Below are 25,404 nucleotides of genomic sequence, written 5' to 3' on the forward strand. Positions count from 1 at the left end.
TCTTTTCCTCTTTTATGGGTAATCAAACCCTAACACAATAATTAAAAAGTAGTGTGTATAATTACATTCTAGAATTTTTTTGAGGGCTTTAAATTCATTTAAAACTTGTTTAAACCATTAATTAAACAACAACAACAACCTAGGATCAAACCCTAACCATAAACAATAAATTCCCAAATTCTAGGGTTTATAAATTAGGGTTTTTGATAGAGAAGGAGGGTGGCCGACTGCTGCTGCTGGCCGCCAATGGTCGGTGGTGGTGCCGGTGGTTGTCGGCCATGAGGGGAAGAAAAGAGGGAGAGAGAGGCGTGGGAAAAGAGTGAAAAAGAAAGAGGAAAAAGAAGAGAGAAAATAGGAGGAAAAATTTTAGGGTTTTTTGTGAAATTTGACAATTATGATTTTAGAGTGTAAAATTCTTGATGTTTTAAAGTATTTATACACCCCTTTTAAAGCAAAAACACTTATTTACAAAACTGTCATTACTAATCCTACTCCCCCCTAACTTCTCCTTTGGGGCCAATTTGTTGGGCTCTTAAATGTTCATAAATTCCCAACAAGTTGATCCATCCATTTAATTGATGTTGACCCAAATTAAAAATACTTTATTGCCTCAATTAAAATATTATTTTATACACACTTACTTAATATTTAAATAATTAATAGCTTTTAAAATGAAATGAATCATTTTAATTTATAAATAAAATAAATAATTTATATATATAAAAATATTATAAAAATACGGAGTATTACAATCACCATCCCTGATTCACCTTGGGCCTTCACTTCATGGACTTCTTGGATTAACTACAACCTGTAATTCTACTCTAATCTATAAACTACTTAAATAAAATAGATAAAATTACAAAAATACTTAATCGGTACGCAGACCGTACTTAGATTACAAAAATACATCACGATGCGCAGATCGTATTTAGTAATCTAATGGGCCATACTAGTCATTATATAGCAACATAATATCATATATTATAAAAATGTCGCTTAATAAATGTCACGTAAACATGCTTGCCTAAACTACAACATCGAATGTTCATAATTAAGGAACACATGGTACCAAAATATCTCATATTTTAATCTGTAATAAGATAATATCATATATTATTCATGACCATCTTTAAAATATCATATATTTAAAATTAGGCATGAGATAGAATCAAATCTTATTTTAATCTTAAAAGATAAATCATATTTATCTTTAGAGATTATCCTAACAAACTTAGAAGATTCTATCCTAATTACTAGCCAATCACATAATTTTAAATCAATTATCTCCTAAAATAATTATGGGATAATCGCATTATTAAATCAATTATTATCCATATGGAATCTTTTGCTCAAAATATCTTAACAAACTTATCAAAATTAACAACTTAATTTGGAAAACTTGTCAAAATAACAACTTTTGAAAATTTGATATTATCTTACAAAATAAAATCTGATTTTAATTTTGAATTTTAAAATAAAATAATTTTTTTTTGAAAAACAATCGTGCACCAGCCACCGTGGTGAGGCCAGCCTAAGCCGGCCATGGTGGCAGTACACCTGACGGTGTACACTGCCGAAGCAGCGACAGCAGTGGCGCGCAACACCTTGCACGGTGCTACTGCTGCTCTTTTGCTCTCGGACCCTTGCAGCCCTGCCCCTTCCTTCCCCCTTGGACCACCACCGGCGGCAGCCACCGTGGCTGCTCCACCCAGTCGCGGTTGCCTCCTTTTTTTTTTCAATTTTAGTTAACGACTTTTGTTAAATAATATTAATGTAGTCCATGATAAATTAAAACATAACTTTTATGCTAATTCATCCAATTAAAATTAAATTCTCAATCTAATTTTAATTTCTAGGGTTCTTCATGAAAAATAATCCTTTAATATAACTCTTAAATTAAATCATTAATCATGCAAAATTCACAATTTATACATGATATCAACTAAATTAAATTCATGAAACTATAAACAATCGAAATTATTCAAAACACAAAACACAAAATCAAAATTTAGGGTTTAGGGTTTTGAAATTTTCGAATCTAGGGTTTGGGAGTGTCGAATTTTCGACCATAATTAGGGAAAAAATTGGCCCAATGTTACGCTAAATTCGAGCAAAGTAAATCACATTTAATGATTCCATATGTTAAATCACATTTAAAATAATAATTGACCCATAATTAAATTATTCTCCCTCTTAATTGAATTAAAATTTGTGGACATCAAAGAATTATGATCAATATGTGTACATGCATTAGGCTAACTGATACCACTGTAGGATTATAGGTACTATAAGCGGAGTTGCATGAATCATATTCATAAGCACCTAAAACAAGATCTATGCACAACACATAAAGAAAGCACATAGTTATACCTTTGAAGCGTGATTCCACGAGTGATCAAGCAAGAACAATTAGGAACAAGAACCCCAAACGTGATTCCTCTCCTTAGTCCACGGGCTAGAATTGAACCTCCACTAATGCTAGTTAGTTGAGAACGAACGCTTCGATCTACCTTCTACAGAGGAGGAAACGAACAAGCCACGAACCACCACCACCATCATCGTGCAACCACCTTGCGCCGGTAGTCCGTACTGTACAAACAAGGGGGCAGAGAGAGAGAGAGGCGTGTGAGAGAGGGGAGGAGAGAGTTTGGTTGCTTGCTTCACACTTTACTGCTTTGGTTAATTATGACTTATCTGTTTAACCTAGGCAATGCCTCTATTTATATATCTCATATATAATTAGAGTCCATGTGAAGTCCAAACTCCTAATCCAATCCAAACTACTCTAGCCCTACTTCTTATGTGGCTTGTCATTACCTCATGAGGCCCATGAATAGGCTTCATACTTTGTTCAATCCATAACCCTTGTGTGTGACCTTATAAGATCCATTCTATTGGGCTTTGGACTATTTGACTAGCCCAAAGATCATATATCATATCTAGCAACAGACAATAATGACCACCCAAAAGAATGAACTAATTATATCCATGATATATCTAGTAATTGCACTTTACGAAAACATAAATCCTTCAGTTGTGGCCATGGGAAGGGAGGAAAGGAGAAAGAAGGAAATAATTCATGGTGAACGACGTTAAAGTCAAGCCGTTTGGGACAGCCGGCATGAACAGAAGAACTTTTTTTTTTTTTTTTAATTACATAGCACAGTCTTCAATGCAAAATATTTACAATAATGCCATAACATAAACACACTATGTTTATCAAGGTGATAAACTTGAAATAATAATAATAATAATGAAATTTGCTCTGCTCTGTTGAAATCTGTTGCGCTGACCCCTGTTCTGCTCTGCCCAGAAGCTCAAAAGATCGGGGCCTTATTAATACACAACTTACATAAATCAGAAATTAGTTGAATTAATATAATGATGATGAATAAACTCAGTAACTAAGTAAGCATAAATTAAATACTAAGAAACACTTGATATCATTATATACATTTATAATGGCCCATCGATAAACTTCAACCTTAGCCGCATAACATGAAACTAAATGATTTTAATTGTGCATTGTATCTTATTTACATATAACCCCATGCAAATTTTCATGAACAACCAATACATTCACATATTGCATTCGAACATTTTGCATTAAATCCAAAATACAATAAATATTAACAAAAATATCAAATCATTCATTAGAAATTAAAAAAAAAAAGTGTTGATTTTAGAAACTAAAAGGATTTGCATGAATAGCTACACAAAGTCAATTAACTACAAAAATAGTAAAATATTCAACAGCCCAAAATGGATTTCTTTTAATTATTAATAAACATAATGAAATTACAGAGTATTAATTAGAGAAAGTAAAACCTAAAAAAATACAATAGAAGAACAAATTAATTGTAGAAAGGAGTAAGAGGAGTTAACTTGTGAGTATCGTATTGACCTTATATGACTCTCCTAATATGTTGTGAAGACGAGCGAATTTTGGATCAGAAATCTTTGACAAAGGGAAAGAGAGAGTGATTTTGAGAAGTGAAATTATTTTGGGAAAGGATCAAAAGTAAATAAAATGAGAGTATGGAGAGGTAGGGTCATAAAGATTTTGAAAAACCTAGGCCAACATAGACATATTGCAACATCATGTAAAAAAAAAGTTTATTAACCCAACATTGACATAGTACAACATCATGTAAAAAAGTTGCTTAAGTTTTTTTTTAAAAAAAAATAATAGTAGGCATGTGCCTTGCCAGTACCTATAGTGGCGGATGCCGGTGGGTCTATCACTTTTTAGAGCAAAATGCCAACTTCAACCACATGGAAGAGACAACTAACATATTAGGGTATATGAAAGTGAAACTACATGGCTTGCTGAAGCCAAGTAGTTCTAGCTAACAATTTTTCCACACCAACTAGCTTGTGGCTCTATAGTTTCATTACTTCGTATCTTGCAAGTAGGTACTTTAGCCCAACCGCTGCAAATGCTCTAAGCAACAAATCTATCTTAAAACTTCCTTTGATATATTTCTTTTCCGATAGACTTAAGTACCTCAACATATTCCACATATAACATATTTCTTGTTTTGAAATTCTCTGCATTTCGCAGTCACATATTAGTTATATGGTTTTATTGAAGATCCACTATATAATAAAGCCTTAAGTGTGAGCTTGCCTTGTTTATCAGTTGACAAAATCATAATATTTTGCGGTAAAATTAGATAAAACCGTGATTTTAGAGTAAAACTGTTAATGGTGTTAGCGATTTTACCTATAAACAATGTAAACTTACCTATTTAATTACGATTATAAAGTCGTACTTCGTATTTTCTCCTTAAGTGCGAGAGTTCACCCATTTTTGAAAGAGTTCATACAATGTTTTCTCTTTCATGAAAAAAATGCCGTTCAAAATTTAAGAAGTCAAAGTTTTTTCACAACCGTACAAATGTTTGACTGTTTGACTTAACCGAAAAAAAAAAAAAAAAAAAGGAGAAAAAAGTGTCTGATTAGAAATTTAGAATACGAAGCTTAGGACTTAGGTTGGGTTCGATTTCGAAAGCAGGAAGCTTAGGTTAAGTTTGTTGTCAACTTCTTCTCCCAAATTTTCTTCAATCTTTTCCGCAGATTTTTCAATACAACCCTACAATTTTAGCTCTACTTCTTTCTCATACTCTAATTTCACTTTCCTAAATTGGTTGAATTCATTAATTTTTGACTGCTGCCTGCTTATTAGGTATGATTTCTTCTTCAGTTCGCTTTGATTTCTACTGATTTAGTTAATTTTTCTGTAATTTGAGATTAAGGGTTGTTAATTTTAGGGAAATTTTGGGATGATTCGAGAAATGTTAGTTAATTTTCTGTTAGCTTGTGTAACGATTGAGCATAGAATTGCTACTATACGACTTTGTGATAGTTCTTAATTAGGTAAAAACGGTGTTGTTTTTCTTTGAGAGTTGTTTAATTTGCTAATTAGCTTGGATTTAAGCTGCTTTACAAGTTTAGATTCAAGTTAAGAGAGAAAATTCAAGTTTAGATTCAAGCTGTTTTTCAGATTTGCAGGATTATTATTGCTGATTAAAATTTTGTTTTATTTGAGCTGTTTTTTTTGGCCTGATCTTGTCCCCTTTAATTTAGTTAGTTAAATTTTAAAAACATACCTAGTGAGTAGCAGGATCAGTGTTGCGCCTCGTCCCACGCTCTTTCGCAAGTTGTGTTCTTCACTTAAATTCACTTACTTTGAGCTTATTGTAGTTGCGAATTGATCGTGGGTAGCCCTTATCGGAGCTAGTCAAACTTATTTTGAGCTTATTGGAGCTTATCTGAACCCATTTCTGCTTGAATGAGTGTTTTGAGGACATGGCCTGATTGTATGTTTTAACAATCTGTTTGGTGAAATTTTTTATCCCTGGACTTGTTTCTTTGATGGATTGTTTGGTTACTAAATAAACTTTGGAGAGGATGGCAATTTCAGTTAAATTTTATCATTGGTGGGTTTTTTTTCTCTTTTGTTTTGTTTTGTTTTTTTTTTTTAAAAAATTTATTTTTGTATTTTGAAATTTAATAATTGGGAATATTGGGATGAAGTCACGATGGTGGAACCGCTAACATAGGCAGTGTGGATGGTTTGTGGTTAATATTGATGTAATGCATAAATTATTCCAATTGACATTACCATTAAACCATGCAATTTAAACCACCTTAGTTTCCTTACAAGGATTTAGAATGCTTTATATTTTGAAATGGAAGGAGTAATTATCCCTAACAGTATATGTTCTGTGGGCAATGTGTTTCTTTTGACTAGTTATCTATTTTGACAATATATTATCAAAAAATTATAATTTAATTTCTGATTAATTTTGATTATCAATGTTCACTGTTTCAGAGTATTGAAAGCAGTGCTAGAAGGCTTTCGAGCATCTGAGCATGCAACTCTCCTTATTAGAGCTTTTATCCCTCATGGACAAAGCTGATAAAATTTTAGCTTACAAAGGACATAAAGTGTGTGTGTAATATCTTTGTTAAATTGAATCACTTTAATATCTCAAGTCTTATTTTAGCATGCTTATAGTTTGCAACATGTGTGTACATTTTGTGATTATAGGAGTGAAGTTTAGCACTGTCGGATGATTACTTTAGAAAGATGGATGCAAAAATAGTTCATATTGTGGAAACAGAAGTTCCTGACTTTTCTGTTGGAGGCAACTCTAGGGTCAACTTGGATTCTAGTTTCAAACAAGTTGGAGATAGAGAATATGAAAACAATGTTGCTTGTAAACAACCCCCTTTGCTAGTCAAGTCATTTAGTGAAGGCATAGATCAAGGATTGGAATCTGAACCTGTGGCTGACCCCCTGAAATATAGATCATGTGATGATGTTCTTGAGGTCGACGCAAATATAGAGGATTTGCAGGAAGTAGAAGAACAAGCTGCTAAAATTGAAGTAGTTGGGTTTTCTGAACAACATGAAAAAGATCATAAATCAATTTCTGAAATGATGGATTTAAAAGCAGTTCCTGTTGCGAAAACTGAAGTTTCTGATGTTTCTATTGGAGACCATGCTGTTAATGAACAACTATCTTTGCCAGTCAAGCCATCTGTCCACGGACAAGAATATGAACCTAATTCATCCGTGGTGGAGGTCATGGAACATAGAGCAACAGTTGATCTTCATGAGGTTGACTCAGAGATGGAGGATGTAAAGGAAGTGCTAGAACAAGCTGTAGATACTGAAGCAGTTGAGTTGCCTAAAGAACAAGAAGTAAATCAGGAGATGCTTTCTGAAAAGATGGATGCAAAAGTAGCTCCTATCGTGGAAAAAGGCGTTCCTGATGATACTATTGGAGGCAGCATGGACTTGGATTCTGATGCCAGGCAAGTTGGGGTTAGAGAATATGGAGACCATACTGTTGAGGAAAACCCACATTCGTCAGTCAAATCATTAGATGAAGTTGTAGATCATGGACCAGAATGTGAACCTAGCCTCTTAGTGGCTGAGCACCAGGAACATAGAATGACAGTTGATTTTCATGAAGTTGACTCAGAGATGGTGGATTTGGAGAAAGTGCAAGAACAAGCTGCTGATACTGAAGCATTTGTGTTGCCCAAAGAACGTGAAGTAGATCAAATACTGATTTCTGAGAAGATGGAAGCAAAAAATGTTAGACTTGTTGAAGTAGTTCCTGATGTCTCTCTTGAAGGCAGCCCGTATTTGGATCCTTGTCCTGGTCAAGCTGGAGATAGAAAAAACAGAGCCCTTCCTACACCTGAACAAACACCTTTGCCTGTGAATTCATTTGATAAAGGTGTAGATTATGGACTTGAAGATGAAGCAGGCTCTTCAGTGGCTGAGAACCTGGAACATAGGGCAACTGATGATTTTGGTGAGTTTGACTCAGTGATCGAGGATGTTAAGGAAATGGAAAAACAAGCTGCCACTACCGCATTGCCAAAGGAACAAGACGTAGACAGGGAACTGGTTTCTGGTAATAGGGATGCAGAAGTAGTTCCCGCTGTGGAAAAAGAAGTTCCAGATGTTTCTATTAGTGGCAACCTGGACTTGGATTCTAGTCCCAGACAAGCTGAAGATAGAAGTAACGGAGAACAACCATCTTTTCCAATCAATTCAATTAATAAAGATTTAGATCATGGACAGGAACATGAATCAAGCTCTTCAGTTGCCAGGCACTTGGAATATATAACAACAGGTAACATTTGTGAGGTTGACTCAGATATTGAAAACATTAAGAATGTGCAAGGACAAGCTGCCGTTATGGAAGTAGTCGAGTCTCCTAAACATCAAAATGTAGACCAGGATCTGGCTTGTGAAAATGTGGAGGTAAAAGTTCCGATTTTGGAAACAGATATTTCTAACGTATCCAATGGAGGCAGCTCAGTGGCAGACGTGGATACCGGTGTCAGGCAAGGTAGAGAATGTGAAGGTAATACTGCTCATGAACAACCAGCTTTGCGAGTTCATTCAATTTGTAAAGGTGTAAATCAGATTTCAGACTCTTCAGTGGCTGAACTCCTTGAACATAGAGCAACAGGTGATATTCCTGAGCTTGACATAAACATGAAGAATGTTAAAGAAATACGAGAACAAGTTGCTGGTGTGGAAGCAGTATTGCCCGACAAACAAGAAGTTGATTGTGAGGTGCTTTGCAAAAAGAAGGATGCAGAAATTGCTTCTATCAAGAAATCAGAAGTTCCCAATGTTTCCATTGGAGGCAGCCCAGCAACAAACTTCAATTCTGGTCTCGGACAAGTTAGAGATGGAGAATTTGGAGACCATGCTTTGTTTGAACAGCAATCTTTGCCTATCAAGTCATTTGTTGAAGGTGGCGATAACGGACTGGAATATGAAGCAGACTCCTTATTGGATGAGAACTTGGAGCATGTAACATTAGGCGAAGTTCACGAGGTTGACACAAACACAGATGATGTACAAGAGGTGCAAGAACAAGCTGCCAATGCTGAAGCAATTGAGTTGCCTGAAGAACAAGAATTAGATCAGGATTTGGTTTCTGAAAAAGTGGAAACAAATGTAGCTCTTGAGGAACCAGAAATTCCTGATGTTTGTGTTGGAGGTAGCCCAGGGGTAGATTTGGATTATGGTCCTATACAAATTGGAGATAGAGAATATGAAGATGATGTTTCTTGTGAACATTCTAGTCCTATACAAATTGGAGATGCAGAGTATGGAGACGATGCTGCTTCTGAACAACCACCTTCGCCTGTCAAGTCATTTGTAAAAGGTGTAGATCAAGGACTGGAATATGAACCAGGCTCATCAGTGACTGAGCACCTGGAACATATGGCAACAGGTGATGTTCTTGAGGTCGAAACAAACGTAGAGGATGTACAGGAAGTGCAAGAACAAGCTGCCAGTAATGAAGCAGATGAGTCATCTGAGGAACAGGAAGATCAGGAGCTGATTCCTCATTCAGCAAAGCTTCGGAGCAAAGAAGAAAATAATGTTAAACGTTCATCTTTAAAATCTGGAAGCTTGACAAAAGATTGCCGTGTTAGCTATCAGCTACCCCCAGAAATTGAAGGTGATTTTGCAGTCTTTGACTTGGTATGGGGTAAGGTGAAGAGCCATCCTTGGTGGCCTGGGCAAATATTTCATCCTTCTGATTCCTCTGAGAAGGCCATGAAATATTATCGAAAGGATTGCTATTTGGTGGCATATTTTGGAGACCGGACATTTGCGTGGAATGAAGCATCAGTGTTAAAGCTATTCAGGAATCATTTTCCCCAGGCAGAGAGGCAAAACAATTCAGAAGCATTCCAAAATGCAGTGAGTTGTGCTTTGGAAGAAGTTGCTAGAAGGGTGGAATTGGGGCTAGCCTGTTCTTGTTTTTCTGAAGAAGCCTATGACACTATCAGATATCAAATAGTTGAAAATACTGGGATAAGAGAAGGGTCAAGGAAAAGGGAGGGAGTAGATAGATCTACCGGCGTGGATTCTTTTCAACCTGATAAACTCGCAGAGTATGTAAGGAGACTTGCACTTTTCCCAACCAGTGGAGCTGACCGGCTTGAGCTTACGATAGCAAAATCACAGTTATTAGCTTTTAATCGACAGAAAGGTTGTGATGCATTACCCGAGTTCCAGTATTATGAGGGGTTGGTGGAGTACGACGTTGATACACTTCTTGGGGATCAGAAGATGTCAAGTGAGAATGAGCATTCAGATTTAGTGACTGGAGCTGATGCCAAGAAAGGCTCTCATAAACGTAAACACAATCTGAAAGATATTGTGTACCAAAGGAGAAAAGAAAAAAGCATGACAGAATTAATGGGTGAGTATTACCTTGATGGTGATTTTGATTCACATGAGGAAGATGATATAAATTTGACTTCCCCAACTGCTGCGTTTGCTGGTGCAAAGCGAAAAGGTTCAGGGTTTCTTACAGATGATTCCGAAGCTCAGAAGAGCATAAAAACTATCTCTCTAGCTAAGGTTTCACATACTGCATCTCCAAATCCGCAGCAATCCTTTAAAGTTGGTGAATGTATTCGTAGAGTTGCAAGCCAGCTGACCGGATCGGCTGCAATCATCAAAGGCTGCAGTGAAGGAAGCAACAAGCATTCAGGAGATGATGCTGATGAAGTATCAGAATCTCCTGATGATGCTTTAACTGAAAGCGTACCAACACCATCAAAGGAGTCTTCTTTGGATGAGATGCTCTCACAGCTTCACTTATGTGCTCGAGATCCGATGAAAGGATACAGCTTCTTGGGTAACATAATCAGCTTTTTCTCTGAATTTAGAAATTTAGCTGTCACAACTCAGCGACAAAAGATGCGCAAAGGGTCTGGCAGAAAACGAAAGTCTTCTGCTCCTGTTGTTGGGTCCCCAGAAACTTTTGAATTTGATGATAGAAACGATTCCTATTGGAGAGACATGGTTATCCAAGATAGTGTTGAAGCTAAACCGGCGCGACGTGCTCGTAAGAAAAAGGATGAACAGCTTGTCTCTGGTGATCCTGAGAAGCCTCTTCGACCAAATCGTAGGAAGTATTCCAGGAAACAATATCATCATGACAATCATGAATCGGCCCCTGAGATGCCAACTAGGGATGAGAAGAAGCTGGACCTGCCTACAGAGCTCATGCTGAACTTTGGTGAGATGAGTTCTGCTCTTTCAGAGGTGAATTTGAACAAAATGTTCAGGCGTTTTGGGCCTCTAAAGGAATCTGAGACAGAAGTAGATCCACAAAGCAGTCGTGCTAGAGTGGTTTTTAAGAAGCGTTCAGATGCTGAAGTTGCTTATAGTAGTGCTGCAATGTTTAACATTTTTGGGTCAACACTAGTCAATTATCAGCTTAACTATACACCTGCTTCCTTCAGAAATTCATCCCTTACACTGACTGATGCGAAAAATGATGCAACTTGATGTCATTTAAAACTTTGTTCCACCAGGAAGAGTTTCAGGTATGAGCTTTAATCCTCTTCCACACTACTCAATAAGAAAATGAATTACTGTTGATGTGACCAGTTTTTGTTTGGTCATCTGCTAATTCTCTAGCAAATAGGAATAGATACAATCACCATCCATTTAATACTGTTGAGTGAAGGATTCATATCTATATAATACCTTTTCTTTTTTTGAAGAATAGTACTCATCACCTATCAATTATTTGATCAAGATTTTCAAACAATAATTTTATCTAGTGTCTTGCATGTGTGTGTGAATTTTTTATTTTTTTTTTCCTCCATATGCATTGCCTTTTTGTTAGTTAGTTCCTGAAAAATCGTGCTCATTATTATCATGCATGCTTGCATTTGGTTGTGTAAGTCCCTTTTTTCCTCTCTTGATGCTTCTCACTTTTTAGTTCTTTGGCTATTTGATTTGACATGAATCGTTGATTCATTGGATAAAATTCTTTGTTTAATGATCTATGATTTGCAAGTTATCTATTTTTGTTTTCCAAGGATATGGATGTATTTTTTCCTTGACTAACATAACCCAACATTGCTTTGTACCAGAAAGTTGAGAAACAAATTGTAAAATAAGCACTATGCTTTAGGTGTTCCTGTTTGAGGAGGAGCATCTCATTTGACCTTGGATGGAGTTCAACAGGTAGTTTATTAAACTTATATTACGAACTTTCAAAGGTCATTCAATTTCTCTACCATCTTTCCCCGGAATAAGTTTGCATGATTTTCTTGGATTATATTACCTGCATCTGGTTTTTGGTACATATAAATTCTGTCTCATTGTCATGATGAAGTAACTTGCTCAATGTACTACTCACATGTGGGATGTGAATTATTGACTCTACTTTAAGATGGTGTAGCTATATGTTGCTAGTCTGATGATGTCATGAAAATTTCCAACATGGATTAAGTGTTACAGACTCACAGTCCATTGCAAGGTATGGGACTTGAGTCCCACATTGGTCATATTGAGGGTTGATGTGGGGTTTAATGGGTTCTCCTCCCCTTGAGCTAGCTTTTGGAGATGATTCTCCACTTTTCCTATATCATAAAGTAAACTGGAGTATGTGAACTTTTTTTTTTTTTTTTTTGGAGGGGTGCTGGAGTATGTGAACTTATTAAGCCATAAAATGAAGCTATTTTATACCGATGATGTCACTGAACTCTCCAAACATGAATAAGGTACTCGTAGTTGCTGACTGCTACCTTCATTTATGGTGATTTTGTAGAGGTGGCTTGCCATGCAGTCTCTTTGCTGAATACATCAATTCAGCTGTATATGTTAGTGTATGCTGCATAAAAATCACTTAGATTGAATAAGGTATAGCTCATCCTAAGTGAATACATCAATTCAGCTGTATATGTTGTGTAGTGTATGCTGCATATAAATCACTTAAATTGAATAAGGTATAGCTCTATGCCGCCATAAACGGAATATCCTATCCGCTTATTCAGGAAACAGAACAATTCCCAAGTGAATTTAAATGAATCCATTCAAATTTTCTTCTTGATTATGGCACTTAAATTTTCAAATATGCAACCTAGTACTAATTGTTAATGATCATGGATTTGTTCAGGAATTTCACATGCTTTGATTTGCCTTCATTTATACTTCGTAATATTAGGAATTGCACATGGTTTGATTTGCTTTCATTTGCAATAATTTTTCTCCCTTGTTATGCAGAATTGAGTCAACTATACTTGGGGGAGTTATGAACCTAACAAGCTATTCTGCGTGAAGATGTCCAGATGATCGAGGCACCCAGTCATTAACATGATAATAGGATAGATTTGGTTGAGCTGATGGTAACTGTTGTATAGTGGTACTTTATGTAACTTGATAACTTATTTCCTCATTCAATCTAAATTTGTCTTGAAGTTAAATTACTCGCTTTTCCGAGGTTGAAGGGAAGGAGCATCATGATATCGATACAAAGATATTATGAATACAAAATACAGCCACACATATCTGGGGGGTTTCAATGACTGATGGGGTAATCTATACTAGAAATTCAGAAGCTGTATTATGATGGTTTTCAATTTGAAAAAAAAGTTTATTTGCAGTTAGGTAGGCAACTAATAGGGGTGTGAAACGACTAGGGAGTGAAAAGACTGAAAACACGGTATGACACATCATTTATTGCTTCTCCTCCATGCTAAGGCACTGTAATATACTCGTACTAGAGAGTGAAGTACGCTTGACTACTTGCGCAAGTTGTCTCTTTGTATTGTTGAAAATAATACTTCTTTCATTCTCTTAAAATCATAACTAGTGTGTGGTTCAGGTTATACACGGATTTTACTTTGAATATCATTAAATATTATTTAAGCTATAAAATTATAAACTATATAATTAAAAATAAAGTAAATAATAATAACTAATGAAAATAAATAAGCACTCTTAATTTATATTTTTTATTATTAAAACTCATAGAAATAACATGCTAACGCCATGTGTCACCCTTATTTATTATTTGGTGCCACATGTGCGCCATGTGTCATCCCATGTGTATCACCCTTTTATTGAATTGTAGTAATGTGTAGCTAATTTGAAAAACTCTTTATTGGTGTAACTTTAATTCTCTATAATAATGTTTGATTTACTTGAAAAACTCTTCATATGTATAACCTCCTTATTTAAATTTGACATATTTTTTCACTCATTAATATTGATCAACGTTAACCCATTTTATTAATTTTGATCAAACTTATAAATTTACGATGTATCGAGGCATCATCCGGGCCAATAACTAGTTGATGTTTTATATCTCTTTCCCACACAAGCAAAAAAATATTAAATACTTAACCAAGGGGTAAAGATGGCATTGCTAATTGAGTTGTGTCTTGTGTGGTGCATGTGAGCCAAGAATTGGCTATAGCCTTATTAGCCTAAACCCAACACACATAATAACTTGAAATGACAATCCAAGCATTTACAACCCTATCATGCACAACAGGACAAGTCACTCATTCATGCCAAATTTCACTTACTTCCTCCAATCTTTTTTTATCGCATCACTTACTAATTTAGGAAGTTTCCTATTTATTGCATCAATTCCTTGTTTGGCAAATTTTTCCTTGTATGATGACTATTTTACCCTTATTACTATAACATAATGAGCCCACTTATTATTCTCCCACCTACCAAATTAAATGTCTTTGATTAAATCAACAATTCATCAGATCTGATGAATTGAAACCCTATTTCTTGAAGTTTCTTCATCTTCCTCACCTGGGTCTTTCTCTCTCCTCTCCTCCTCCTTGAACAATCGATCTTGGCTCACTCTCTATCCTTTATTCCTCTTTCTCTCTCCTCTTGAATAGATCTTACCTCCTTCTTTCTCCTCTCTTCCTCCTTCTTGAATGGATCTATCTCCACTACACGAAGCCCTATTCGCGACTGACGATGAAATTGAGCAGGGTTTCATTGTTGCTCTCGTCGAAGCTTTTGATGAACGGGCTTCCTGGCCTAATTTGTTCATTATGTCGGGCAAAGGTGGCGAAATTTTCAGCCAATGAACCTTCACTGCGATTGGTAAAGTACTCAGATCTATTGAAGATGAGGAAGCCGCTTAGAAATTAAGTGTGGTTGCCTCAAATGTTGGGGAAGGGGAGGTGAACTCCGAACCTGTTAAGGTTGCCGGAATGTCTGGGTTGGGTTGTTCTTCACAACAATTCACTACTTTTTCTGAGAACAATGCTGGTTTGACTTTGGATGGTTCAAAAGGACTCGGATCTACTTTTGAGATGGGTGCAAAATCTGGGTTGGGTCGTGCTAAAAAACCGAAATCACAGTCCCTTACCAGACCCAGACCTAATTACTATCCTAAGATGATTCCTAGGGTCTCTGCTGCATAAATGAGAAGAATGTATGGGATTGGTGCTAAGATAACACCAATTTACGATGATGATGAAAAACATGAGTCCCCCCCTACTACTGTTGGTGAATCTGATGTTGCGCATGAGAGTAAACGAATGAAATTTGGCCTTCCTACTTATATATTGACCTGCTTTCGGTAACAATTTCTGATCCATATATTCTCCTTTTTTTTGTTATGTACTGGGTTGAGTGGTGAAGTGTTGTTTGTGTGAATGGCAATGGGTGCCAGCAACAACAGTTGCTGGCAAGGGTGGTAGATTAAGTTGTTGTTGCTATTATGATTGGATTATGCTGATGTTGCTGTTGTTGGTTGGTTATGTTTATTATGTTGATGTTGTTGGTAGGTTATGCTGATGTTGCCTTTGTTGGTATTTAATTTTGATGTTGCCTTTGTTGGTATTTAATGCTGATGTTGCCTTTGTTGGTAGTTTATGCTGATGTTGCTTTTGTTGGTAGTTTATGCTGATGTTGCCTTTGTTGTTAGATGATGTTGATGAATGAGTCCTCTGCCATTGTGGTTGCATGTTGACTATTTGTTTTTGTTAAGTTGCTTGCTCTTGAATGCATGTTGCGTAGTGTTCAATGCATGATCAATGTTGCCTGATGCCTGATGCCTTGCATATAAGGGATTGTTATTGATGAATGATGTGTATGAGCAATTTTAATTCTTGTTCTCGATGACAATATTTGAGAGAACACTCTGTTTGCAAGTGAGTATGCAGTACATTGAGTCCCTCCCTAGTTCCTATTCAATCCCTCCTTGTTGCCTATTCAGTCCCTTTTTTGGGTATTTGTCCCTAGTGGAATGAGTCTCTATTTCAGATTGTCATGCCCATTAGTAATCCGTATGATGAAGGGACTCAATTGATTAAAAGTGGTCCAAACTATGGGTTACTCTAGTTTTAGTGTTGTGCACTTACAGTTGAGGTAACATGGTTTGGGCTTTTTTTGAGAAAATATGACACCCTCTGATGGATTATCCACCCTTTGTTAAATGTGACTTGGAAGTAATTATGAATGCTTGTAAATGTGCAACAAAGAAAAGGTGACTTTCATACAAAATACTACTAAGAAGACTTCATACCATTTTAAAATTAGCTACAAATTGAGTCCCTTCACAAAATGTCTTCTAATATGACTGCCTTAGACAAAAACTTACAGGATACAAAAGTACACATAACCAAAGTTAATTAAAATAACTTACAAACCCATTATATCAACCAAATGTTGGTTATGCGTGGCAGTCCCTGTTGGCTATTTCCCCATACAATTAATATTTCCCAAATAAAAAACAAAAAAAACACCCTGATTTGAATTTTCAACATCCCAAAATATGTAGTTGCTTTCAATTTGTCATTCTTCCACTATTAAAGCCTTCAAAATGCAATTGTCTTCAATTCTTTTCTTAAATTCCTTGAAACATATTGTGTTCAGTATTAGTCGGTTGGGTAATACTGACATCTATTTGTCCCTGTTCAATGAAACTTAGACCTTAAAGCATTAATTCATTTGGTACTTCTATTTGAACGGGCAGTTGTCCCATTCTTTCCAGCCTTCTCTTTCCATTGTGAGGGTTTTTATAATCATTTCCGCCATTTACCTTAAGTATTTCCAGCATACAGTACTGCATGTGCAACCAAGTGAAATTCAAAGACTTCGGATCATATGTACTGTATGCATTTTCAACTGCTTGTAGTAACTCTTCTAAACTTCTTGGAAATTCCTTAAACTGTATTGATTGAATGGCTCTGAAAAAACCCAATTCCAGAATATTCAAGTCTGGGCTTTAGGCTGGCTGGTTTATAAGCCTGATGTTGAAACCATCCATAGTTGCAGCTTCTAAGAAATCTGTATCATTAGGGCTGATGTGGGGTCTAGCATTGTCCTGCTGTGTCCATATTTCCTTGCATGCTCCTAATGGCCATTTCGATCTGATTGCTGGAAGCATTTTATCAATTAACACTAATCTAATAACAGATGTAGTAACTGATTGCAAAGCCTTTTGTCTCAACTGTGCCTGCCACTCTATTCTTCTATGTTGCTACCTGTTCTGTGAGAGAAAAAACACCTTCCATCCCAAAATATTTCCCCATCATTACAAATATGAGGTCTAGCAGTCCCAGCCATAACCATAACCTTTTCCATGAAAATTTTACTCTGAGTTGCTCTGTATGGGTCATCCTCCCATGGAAAAAGATAAAATCTTTGAGTCATATCACTCATATAAAACCATTTTTCATTAATATGCACCATGTTATACATTGCAAATAACTTAGGAAGTTCATTTACCGTTCCCGGAATGACACTATCCATTATAAATTACACTCTTTTAAGATTATGGTGATGCTTAAGTGATGGTTTTATGATATTTGTGTGTGCCCTAAGTATGCCAGTCCTTAGCAACCTATACACTGTTGTATGACTTAAGTGCAGTGCCTCAGCTAACCCTCTAATTGTGGTTCTTTTTTCAATTGGTATTGCTGCTAAAACAACATGATCAAAGTTTAATCTCTTCCTTCCCCTTTGTCTTTTTCTGCTGCACACATCAATCACTCTATTTCCCCTAAATTAGCCCTTAGCTTTTGCCCAAATTCTACCAATAGTTGTCCTATGTATATTATATTTGTATGCTAATTTTTAAATTGAACCCCTTGATACTGACCTCCCCCCCCCCCCGGGCAGTACCTTTTTCCTTCTTGAGCTAGAATAAGTTCTTGAACAATATGTTGTCATTGTTTGTCACTTAATTCAAATGTTTTTTTTCCATTTTGTTATCATGTTCTAATTCGATAACTACAGTTGCTGGATTACCAAAATTTTCTAATTCTATATCATTATCAGATTCAGAAGAAAACAATACCTCCTAATCTTCATGAAACCGTTGTGACTGTTCCAAATTATAAAGTTGTTCTACGTTCTCAAACCCCTCAGAATCCATTTCCCAATGTGTTGTGTGTGCTGTGATGACAGAAGAAACGATGTTAAGTGTTGTGTGGTTCCTGCTGCAGTGGACTACTTCAGTAAAAAAAAAAAAAAAAAAAAAAAAGTTGGTTAAAGTATTGAATGTAGATGGACTGAGTTACTCACTCCTTTTATAGTGAAGTTAAAGTTGTGGGGGTTAGTGTTCTGAATTTCAGAATCTGAAATTTTGGCGGGTGATTTTGAATTTTCAGAATTTTGGTGTTTGGTGGTTGTTTAAATTTTCAGTTTAGAAAATTTTGGTGGGTAATCTAAAACTGAAATGTGGTGGGTAAAGTAAAACTGAAATTTGGTGGGTCAATGTATTGTATTTCCAATACTCTCTCTATTCCTATTTTTTTGCCCCATTTGATCGGGCACGGTCTCCAAGACGTGTATTAAAATGTCTATATCTTTATTTTCATACTGTACATGTAAAAATTATAACAAAATGTGAAATATATATAATGAGACAAATTTAACAAGACCACTCATGACTAAATGATGTTTTATAGATTAACGGTAATTTATAGTCAACGTTTTCAAACTTTGACCCCAAAAATGATAATGAGGCAAAAATAAAGGGACAAAGGAAGTATTAAAATAAAAGCCAGTGACGGTGTAGATCATTATACTTTGAACTACACAAACAATGATATTTAGCTAATCTTAAGACTACAACTCAAATTATTGATCTAGTCAAAATAATGTTACTAATCCATAACTTTATACTAATAAATATTTAACTATAAGAATATGAGATGGTTAGATGTTATGTATATGTATAATCGATTGAAAGAATCAATATTACCTTCTTAATCATTAATGTTTTCTTTCATTATACATATCAAACTACTTTGTAATATCTTCATATATAACTTTATGCAAATATATAATGATAAACGAGTCTTAATTATCAGTCTTGTTTACTAATTAAGTATCAATACCAAATTGCAAATTTTGTTGTCACAACAACTCATCAAATCATGATTATGACACTATTAATTAAATGATCAAATAAGAAGCAGATAATAATCTAATAGTAAAACAATAATACATTAATGCACTAAACTTTTATAATCTACTTCGTAATGAACTAGTAAGATTAGTATGGCTAAACTTGAAACATAACATGATATGTATTTATAAAATTAATGAGAATTTGTATATAATATGATGCCTAAATATGAAGTGATGAGGTCTCGGTTTGATATGAAACTTGTTAACCAGCAAAAAGTTAGAAAGTATTGTCAAATTTCAAACCAAAACCGTTTAATTGCCCGAATTCAAACGACTCGATAAAAAACCGATTTTTTGAAATAAAAAACAGACCCTAACCGTAATTTAGTAAACCTGAAATAAAGTCGATCCGAATAATGTTTATTGTAGAAGAACCGAACCCGTTAACGAACTGAACCAGTTATAAACCTAACTAAAATAAAACTGAACCAAAAAAGAACCGAACCGTTTCTAACCCGAAACCGTTTGAACCGGATAAAAACCATTTACACCAAACCGTTAACAAACCGCAACCCGTCTGCACCAAACCGTTTACTATCCAGACCGTTTACAATCCGAACCAAATTTAAACTGTTCAAGAATAAACCAAAATCGAATTGAACCGATAATTATTTAAACCGAACTGAAACCGACCCGTAAGACACTTGAACCCAATTTCAAACCGAACCAATTTCAAACCAAACTGAAACCGAACTGTCAAACCGTTTTGACAATACTAGATGCGATAAATAAAGAACGGAAAAAGTATTTTAAAACATTATCGTCGTGTTCACGTGTTGTTTTATGCTTTTCCGATAAAAATATGACCCGAAGACACCCATGGACACATAACATTGACGCGCAAACTAACTTGTGATAAAATCGCTTCTACAAGGACAAGAAGAGTACTGAGATTTTGACCAAAAAGTTCCTGGCGCAAGCGCGTAAGTCGTAACTACTCCAATAAATACGAATTACAAGACCTCCCATTTCATTCAAAATCCGATAATCCCAATTTTCTCTCTCCTCCAAATTCCTCAATCACACCGATCAACAATGTCAGGCTACCCTCACAACCCACCCAACTACGGCTACGGCCAACCCTACGGTGCACCACCACCTAACCAACCCCAATCTTACGGCGCACCACCACCTAACCAACCCCAACCTTACGGCGCACCAACACCTAACCAACCCCAACCCTACGGCTCAACCCATTCTCACCCACCTCCTCAAACGGCTCAACCCTACGCCGCACCATCCTCCTACGGCTCCACCCCTTCGGCCCCACCTTCTTACGGGTCCAAACCCGATAAACCCCCTAAAGATAACCACCCTTCATCTTATGGGCCTCCTTCTTCGGGTTACCCGACCCCATCTTATGGGCCGCCGGGTCATGGGTCGGCTTACCCATCTCCTCCGGGTCATGGGTCCAGCCCATTTGCGTCGCTGCTACCGTCGACTTTTCCTCCGGGTACTGACCCGAATGTGGTAGCGTGTTTTCAGGTTGCTGATCAGGATGGAAGTGGGTTGATTGATGATAAGGAGCTTCAGAGGGCTTTGTCTTCTTATAATCAGAGTTTTAGTCTTCGTACTGTTCATCTTCTTATGTATCTCTTTACTAGCTCTAATTCTCGCAGGATTGGTACGTTTTCATTTTGCTCCCTCTCATCTTTTATTTCAAATTGAATTGTCTTATGTTCTTGTTCGAGTTAATTACACTCATCGACTCGTGATTTTGTTAAGGCTTTTTTGAACAATTGTGGCACCATTCTTGAAAGTATTTCCTCATTTTCAAAATAATTGTATCCTTTTGTTTTCTCATGGTCTCAAATGCACTAGTTTGACCACGGATATATTTGGTACTTTATTGAGACACTTTCAATATGCTAATAATGAGAATTTGTAGTTAATGTTTTTAAATCTTGAAACAGAAGCATGAATGAATGAAACTGTTTATTTAATTATTTATTTTGGGTGAGAATTCGATGATTCTTGAATAGAATGCGTCAGAAATTGGGATATATTTGGATCTTAATCAACGCTACACGTTTGTAGGTTGGTGTTAATTAATGGTGGGTTCTTGTATTAGGTGTAAAAGTGACGAATATGTCCATTATTAGACTAATTTTTGTTTCTAGGACTGTGCACGGGGTCCACGTTAGTCTGTAATTGGATTTGGTTTGATTAAATTAAGCTTGTTGGTAGTGGATTTGGACTCTAATGAAGTTAAAAGTAGAAGATATAGGAGGTGGGAGTTGAATAATGCTGTAAATTAATTCTAAAAACGACGACTTAGGAATTTGAGCTTAGAATGGGTATACTATATTATCATTTGGTTACCTTTGTTACATAATAAGGAAAATATAAGGGATGTGTGTCAATGAAGTACTTGATGGCTCACACCTAACACTTATTTCGTGTATATTGGGATTTAGATCATATTGGCGGCAAAATTCTCATTATTGGTTGGTGTTATTGCTTTTTTCTTTTGAAAAAAGTGACTGATGTGTAATTGAGTGTCTACATTCTTTAACAACATTCATGGTTTGAGCTTTGTGGAGAACTAGAATGCTAGCAGCCTAGCACTTGCATCTTTTTTGGTGGTAGTGGTTATAAATTTAGGAGGTGAACAATAATGTTTTAAAGTAGATGGAAATGTTATCTCAATATAGATAGAGAAGGGCTTTTGCCACATTGAAGAAAAATGTGAATGCACTAAGTTATAATATTAAGATGCTTTGTTTTGAATTTTGATCATTGTGTCACTTGGCAGTCTCTTTAATTATATAGGCAGTTACAGTAGTACTACTTGGGGTTAATGTCAAATAATGTTTCTTTTTGTTCCAAATGCAAAGACGGATACGATTTAATGGACCCAAATGTCTATTATCATTTTTTGTACCTATAGTTTAGCTTTTTTGTAAAAGGGCCCTAAGTTTTCTATTGGACAAGTTTAAAGTAATGCTATGAAAGTATCCCGAAGAAAGTTGATATTAAAATATGACTTAGAGCCCAATATCAATTCTTGGTTGCTTTGAAGCCAATTATTTTAGCTGAAAGAAGTTGTGACATCTTTTAAAAATTGATGATGTGTTCACAGTTCACACCCATATTTGATCTCATAGTAACTCCTTTTCTTTGCAGTGCTTTATTTTTTTTTAGAAGTACTACTTTACTACTGCTCGAAATATTGTTCCATCCTTGCTACCTACAGGATATGTACAAAATAATAGGGGATTTGTCATAAACAGAAGTTAAATTACTGTCCATTAACATCTACATATCTGTGCAGGTCCTAAGGAGTTTATTACCCTGTTCTACAGTCTGCAGTCTTGGAGGGTATGTTATTCAAAAATTATTTTACTGCACCATAGATTATTTATGGGAAATTATTGCTAACTGGAAGCATCATTTTTTGATTGACTGTTCTCCAGGAAATATTTGAGAGATATGATAGAGACAGGAGTGGCAAGGTAGATGCTTCAGAGCTGCGTGATGCGTTATATGGTCTTGGATTTTCTGTCTCCCCTGTAATCTTGGACTTGCTTGTCTCTAAGTTTGATAAGACTGGGGGAAAGAGCAAGGCCATCGAATATGATAACTTCATCGAGTATGTTACTAATTTTGATTTTACTGAAATTACTGTAGATTATATTATTTTTTTTATTGTTAGCAATTCTAATTATCTATTTTCTGTGCTGCAGATGCTGCCTCACCGTGAAGGTAACCTTTTGTTCTTCTGTTCCATCTTTCTCTAGTTTGTATTAATGCAAACTTACCAAATTTATGCATTTATGTCGTGTCGCGTAAGTACTAATTTGAGGCTAATCTTCTGCAAACCTCTCCTTTATTCTTGAATCTGGCACATTCTTGGTGGTTAAACACAGTTTTTTGTTTTTGTGCTCAAGTGTTTAGTGTTTGAATTGTGGAAGACGGATTAGTTCTCATTTTAGTTTTAGATTCATTTGCATGAGATGCTGTTTTTCCTTTTACTTATCCTTATTTTTTTTTTTTTTTGTTTTTTCTACAAGTAACTGATTTGGCTTGTATGGATTTAAAAAAAATATATATATTTTTGGATTGCGCACTAGCCTACTAGGTAATTGGTTTTGTCAGAAACTAATTTTCAGGACAATGTCCCTCACTGCTATTCTGAAACGTCCCTGGATTTGTATTTATCATGCACTCTGGCTTTAAATTTTCTTTTTGAAAGAGGAAGAGAGGGTGGGGGGAGTGGGAGTATTAGTTTTTAGAATTTTGTTGATCTTCAATGTGAAATAGTGGTGGACAAGAAATCATGCTTTCCTTCCCCATCCTAAGACTGAAATGCTGATCATATCTTTTTTATTTCTACCATGCCCCATAGATACCTCCTTTTGTAGCAGTTGCAACTAGTCTCCTTCTGTTTCTTGATAAATGCAAGTAGGAAACAAGTGTATTCAAAAATTGAAATCCGACAAGAACTTTGAGAATGTAGACATAGCCACATTGCTGCAGGAGATTTCTGAATGCTAATTTGGCAAATGGGGTTGTTAGCTGTTTACTCTAACAGCCTAGAAATATAATTTCAGATAATTAATATTATAAACCAAGTTGTTTATCTATATTTTGCTTGCTGCAGGGTCTAACTGAGAAGTTCAAGGAGAAAGACAAGAGTTACAGCGGCTCAGCAACTTTTACTTATGAGGATTTCATGCTCACCGTTCTACCTTTTCTTGTTGCATAATATAGAAGGCGAGAAGTTAACTGGTTCCTTTTCTGGTCATAGTTAGTATGATATATGTAATTGTTCATGTATAAAACCTTAAAATTGATGGCTTGATGCTTTGAGATACATAGCTTTGTTCTCACTTTAAACTGTTTTCAGATGACTTGCTGTAAGTAGCAAATGTACATGATGTGATTTTAACTTTTAGCAATTCATGAGTGTTTGATGTTTGTTTGTGCTTCCATAAACAGACGGATAGTGTAGACAATTTGGGTTACTTGATCGATCTGGTTTGCCAGAAGCCAAGGATATGCACCATTGGTGTCGCTCTGAATCCGTATGAGTTCTGATTTTTGATATTTAAACCATTGACAGGAACCATGAGAAGTATTGCAAGCAAGTTTGCAATACTAATTATTAATGTTCGTCACAACATGGTAAAACATCTCTCTGGTTTTCTGGATACAAATCACTCGATCCTGGTATTTATTTACAACAAAATGCTCAGTACTCGTTATACAGTTTATGCTTACTTACCTTTTGCAAAATTGTGTCAAAATTCATCGAATAGTTCCTACTTACAGTCCATGCAAGTGATGCAACATGTTTACTATTGAAAATAAAACTACTTTAAAGATTTTTAACTTACTAAAAAACCTATGGGGTGGGAGTTAAAGAGAGGTAAGTCTGAAATTTAGCCGTTTACAACAATTGTTTTTCTGATCGATAAGTTCCACATTGCTGGTGCCTAATGAGTTCCTAACCTTTTTTTTTTGGTGAAGCAATGAGTTCGTAACCTAAACACAAGTATTTATTCTTGAAAGACTAGAAACAAGTAAGTTTCTTTTTTTGGATAAAGCTAAACACAAGTAATTAAATCATTGTTTGATTGAGAACCTATGCTATAAGAGGTTTAGGGGCTGTATTTCAATCTTTTCTGTAATATGATTTAGATTAGAGAGTTGATTAACAAAAATTCCGTATCTTTTTGCTAGAATGAAGAGGCTAAAATCGCTAAGATGTATGTAGTCTTATCCTGGTTGCAAGTTAAAGAGGCCCATTTTCTAAGACCTAAACAAAAAAATCTCATTAAGAATAAATAGGAATAGTAAGAAGCCTTTTTAACAAGACGAACTAATGCTTCAAACAAAATAATACTCCAATAGGAATTAATATATATGTAGTCTTATCAGTAGCACCATACATCTTAACAAATTCATATCTTTAATGCTACAATTTTGAGGACACCAACGTTTAACCCATTTGTAGTAACGGGGTTCACTCTAGTAAATATATGAATTAAACAACTATAAAAATACAAGTGTGACCGAAGTATTGAACTTTAGAGTTGAGATTTCAAAATTTCATATTTTTCCCATTTTTTTTAGATGACACAATTTTTTTATTTTTTTTATTTTTTTAAAACACAAATTTATAAGCGATTAATATTTCT

General features: G+C 35.5%; 2 protein-coding genes across 3 annotated transcripts; both read left to right on the top strand.

The window, feature by feature from the left end:
- Positions 1 to 4,967: 4,967 nt before the first annotated feature.
- On the top strand, positions 4,968 to 13,296 carry LOC110707345. Of its 2 annotated transcripts, XM_021885367.1 has the most exons (5): positions 4,968 to 5,191; positions 6,341 to 6,456; positions 6,560 to 11,397; positions 11,953 to 12,046; positions 13,088 to 13,296. In XM_021885367.1, the coding sequence occupies exon 3, from the start codon at positions 6,599 to 6,601 to the stop codon at positions 11,357 to 11,359; it is 4,761 nt and encodes a 1,586-aa protein (XP_021741059.1). In that variant the 5' UTR covers positions 4,968 to 5,191; positions 6,341 to 6,456; positions 6,560 to 6,598; the 3' UTR covers positions 11,360 to 11,397; positions 11,953 to 12,046; positions 13,088 to 13,296. The 2 variants fall into 2 exon arrangements, with proteins under 2 accessions (XP_021741059.1, XP_021741060.1); XM_021885368.1 differs by lacking the exon at positions 6,341 to 6,456.
- Positions 13,297 to 20,163: 6,867 nt separating this feature from the next.
- On the top strand, positions 20,164 to 24,199 carry LOC110707346 (probable calcium-binding protein CML49). The gene is made up of 5 exons (XM_021885369.1): positions 20,164 to 20,885; positions 22,536 to 22,582; positions 22,678 to 22,853; positions 22,948 to 22,966; positions 23,865 to 24,199. The coding sequence occupies exons 1-5, from the start codon at positions 20,297 to 20,299 to the stop codon at positions 23,967 to 23,969; spliced, it is 936 nt and encodes a 311-aa protein (XP_021741061.1). The 5' UTR covers positions 20,164 to 20,296; the 3' UTR covers positions 23,970 to 24,199.
- The last annotated feature ends 1,205 nt before the right edge of the window (positions 24,200 to 25,404 follow it).

Source organism: Chenopodium quinoa, unplaced genomic scaffold, assembly GCF_001683475.1.
Source record: "Chenopodium quinoa cultivar QQ74 unplaced genomic scaffold, ASM168347v1, whole genome shotgun sequence".
NCBI classification, from domain to species: domain Eukaryota; kingdom Viridiplantae; phylum Streptophyta; class Magnoliopsida; order Caryophyllales; family Amaranthaceae; genus Chenopodium; species Chenopodium quinoa.

Bases quoted from the DNA above. Each gene is read 5' to 3' on its own strand.
- LOC110707345 (XM_021885367.1), top strand. From the start codon at position 6,599: ATGGATGCAAAAATAGTTCATATTGTGGAAACAGAAGTTCCTGACTTT.
- LOC110707346 (XM_021885369.1), top strand. From the start codon at position 20,297: ATGTCAGGCTACCCTCACAACCCACCCAACTACGGCTACGGCCAACCC. The intron at 20,886-22,535 runs GTACGTTTTCAT...ATATCTGTGCAG, and splicing joins CTCTAATTCTCGCAGGATTG to GTCCTAAGGAGTTTATTACC. The intron at 22,583-22,677 runs GTATGTTATTCA...ACTGTTCTCCAG, and splicing joins ACAGTCTGCAGTCTTGGAGG to GAAATATTTGAGAGATATGA.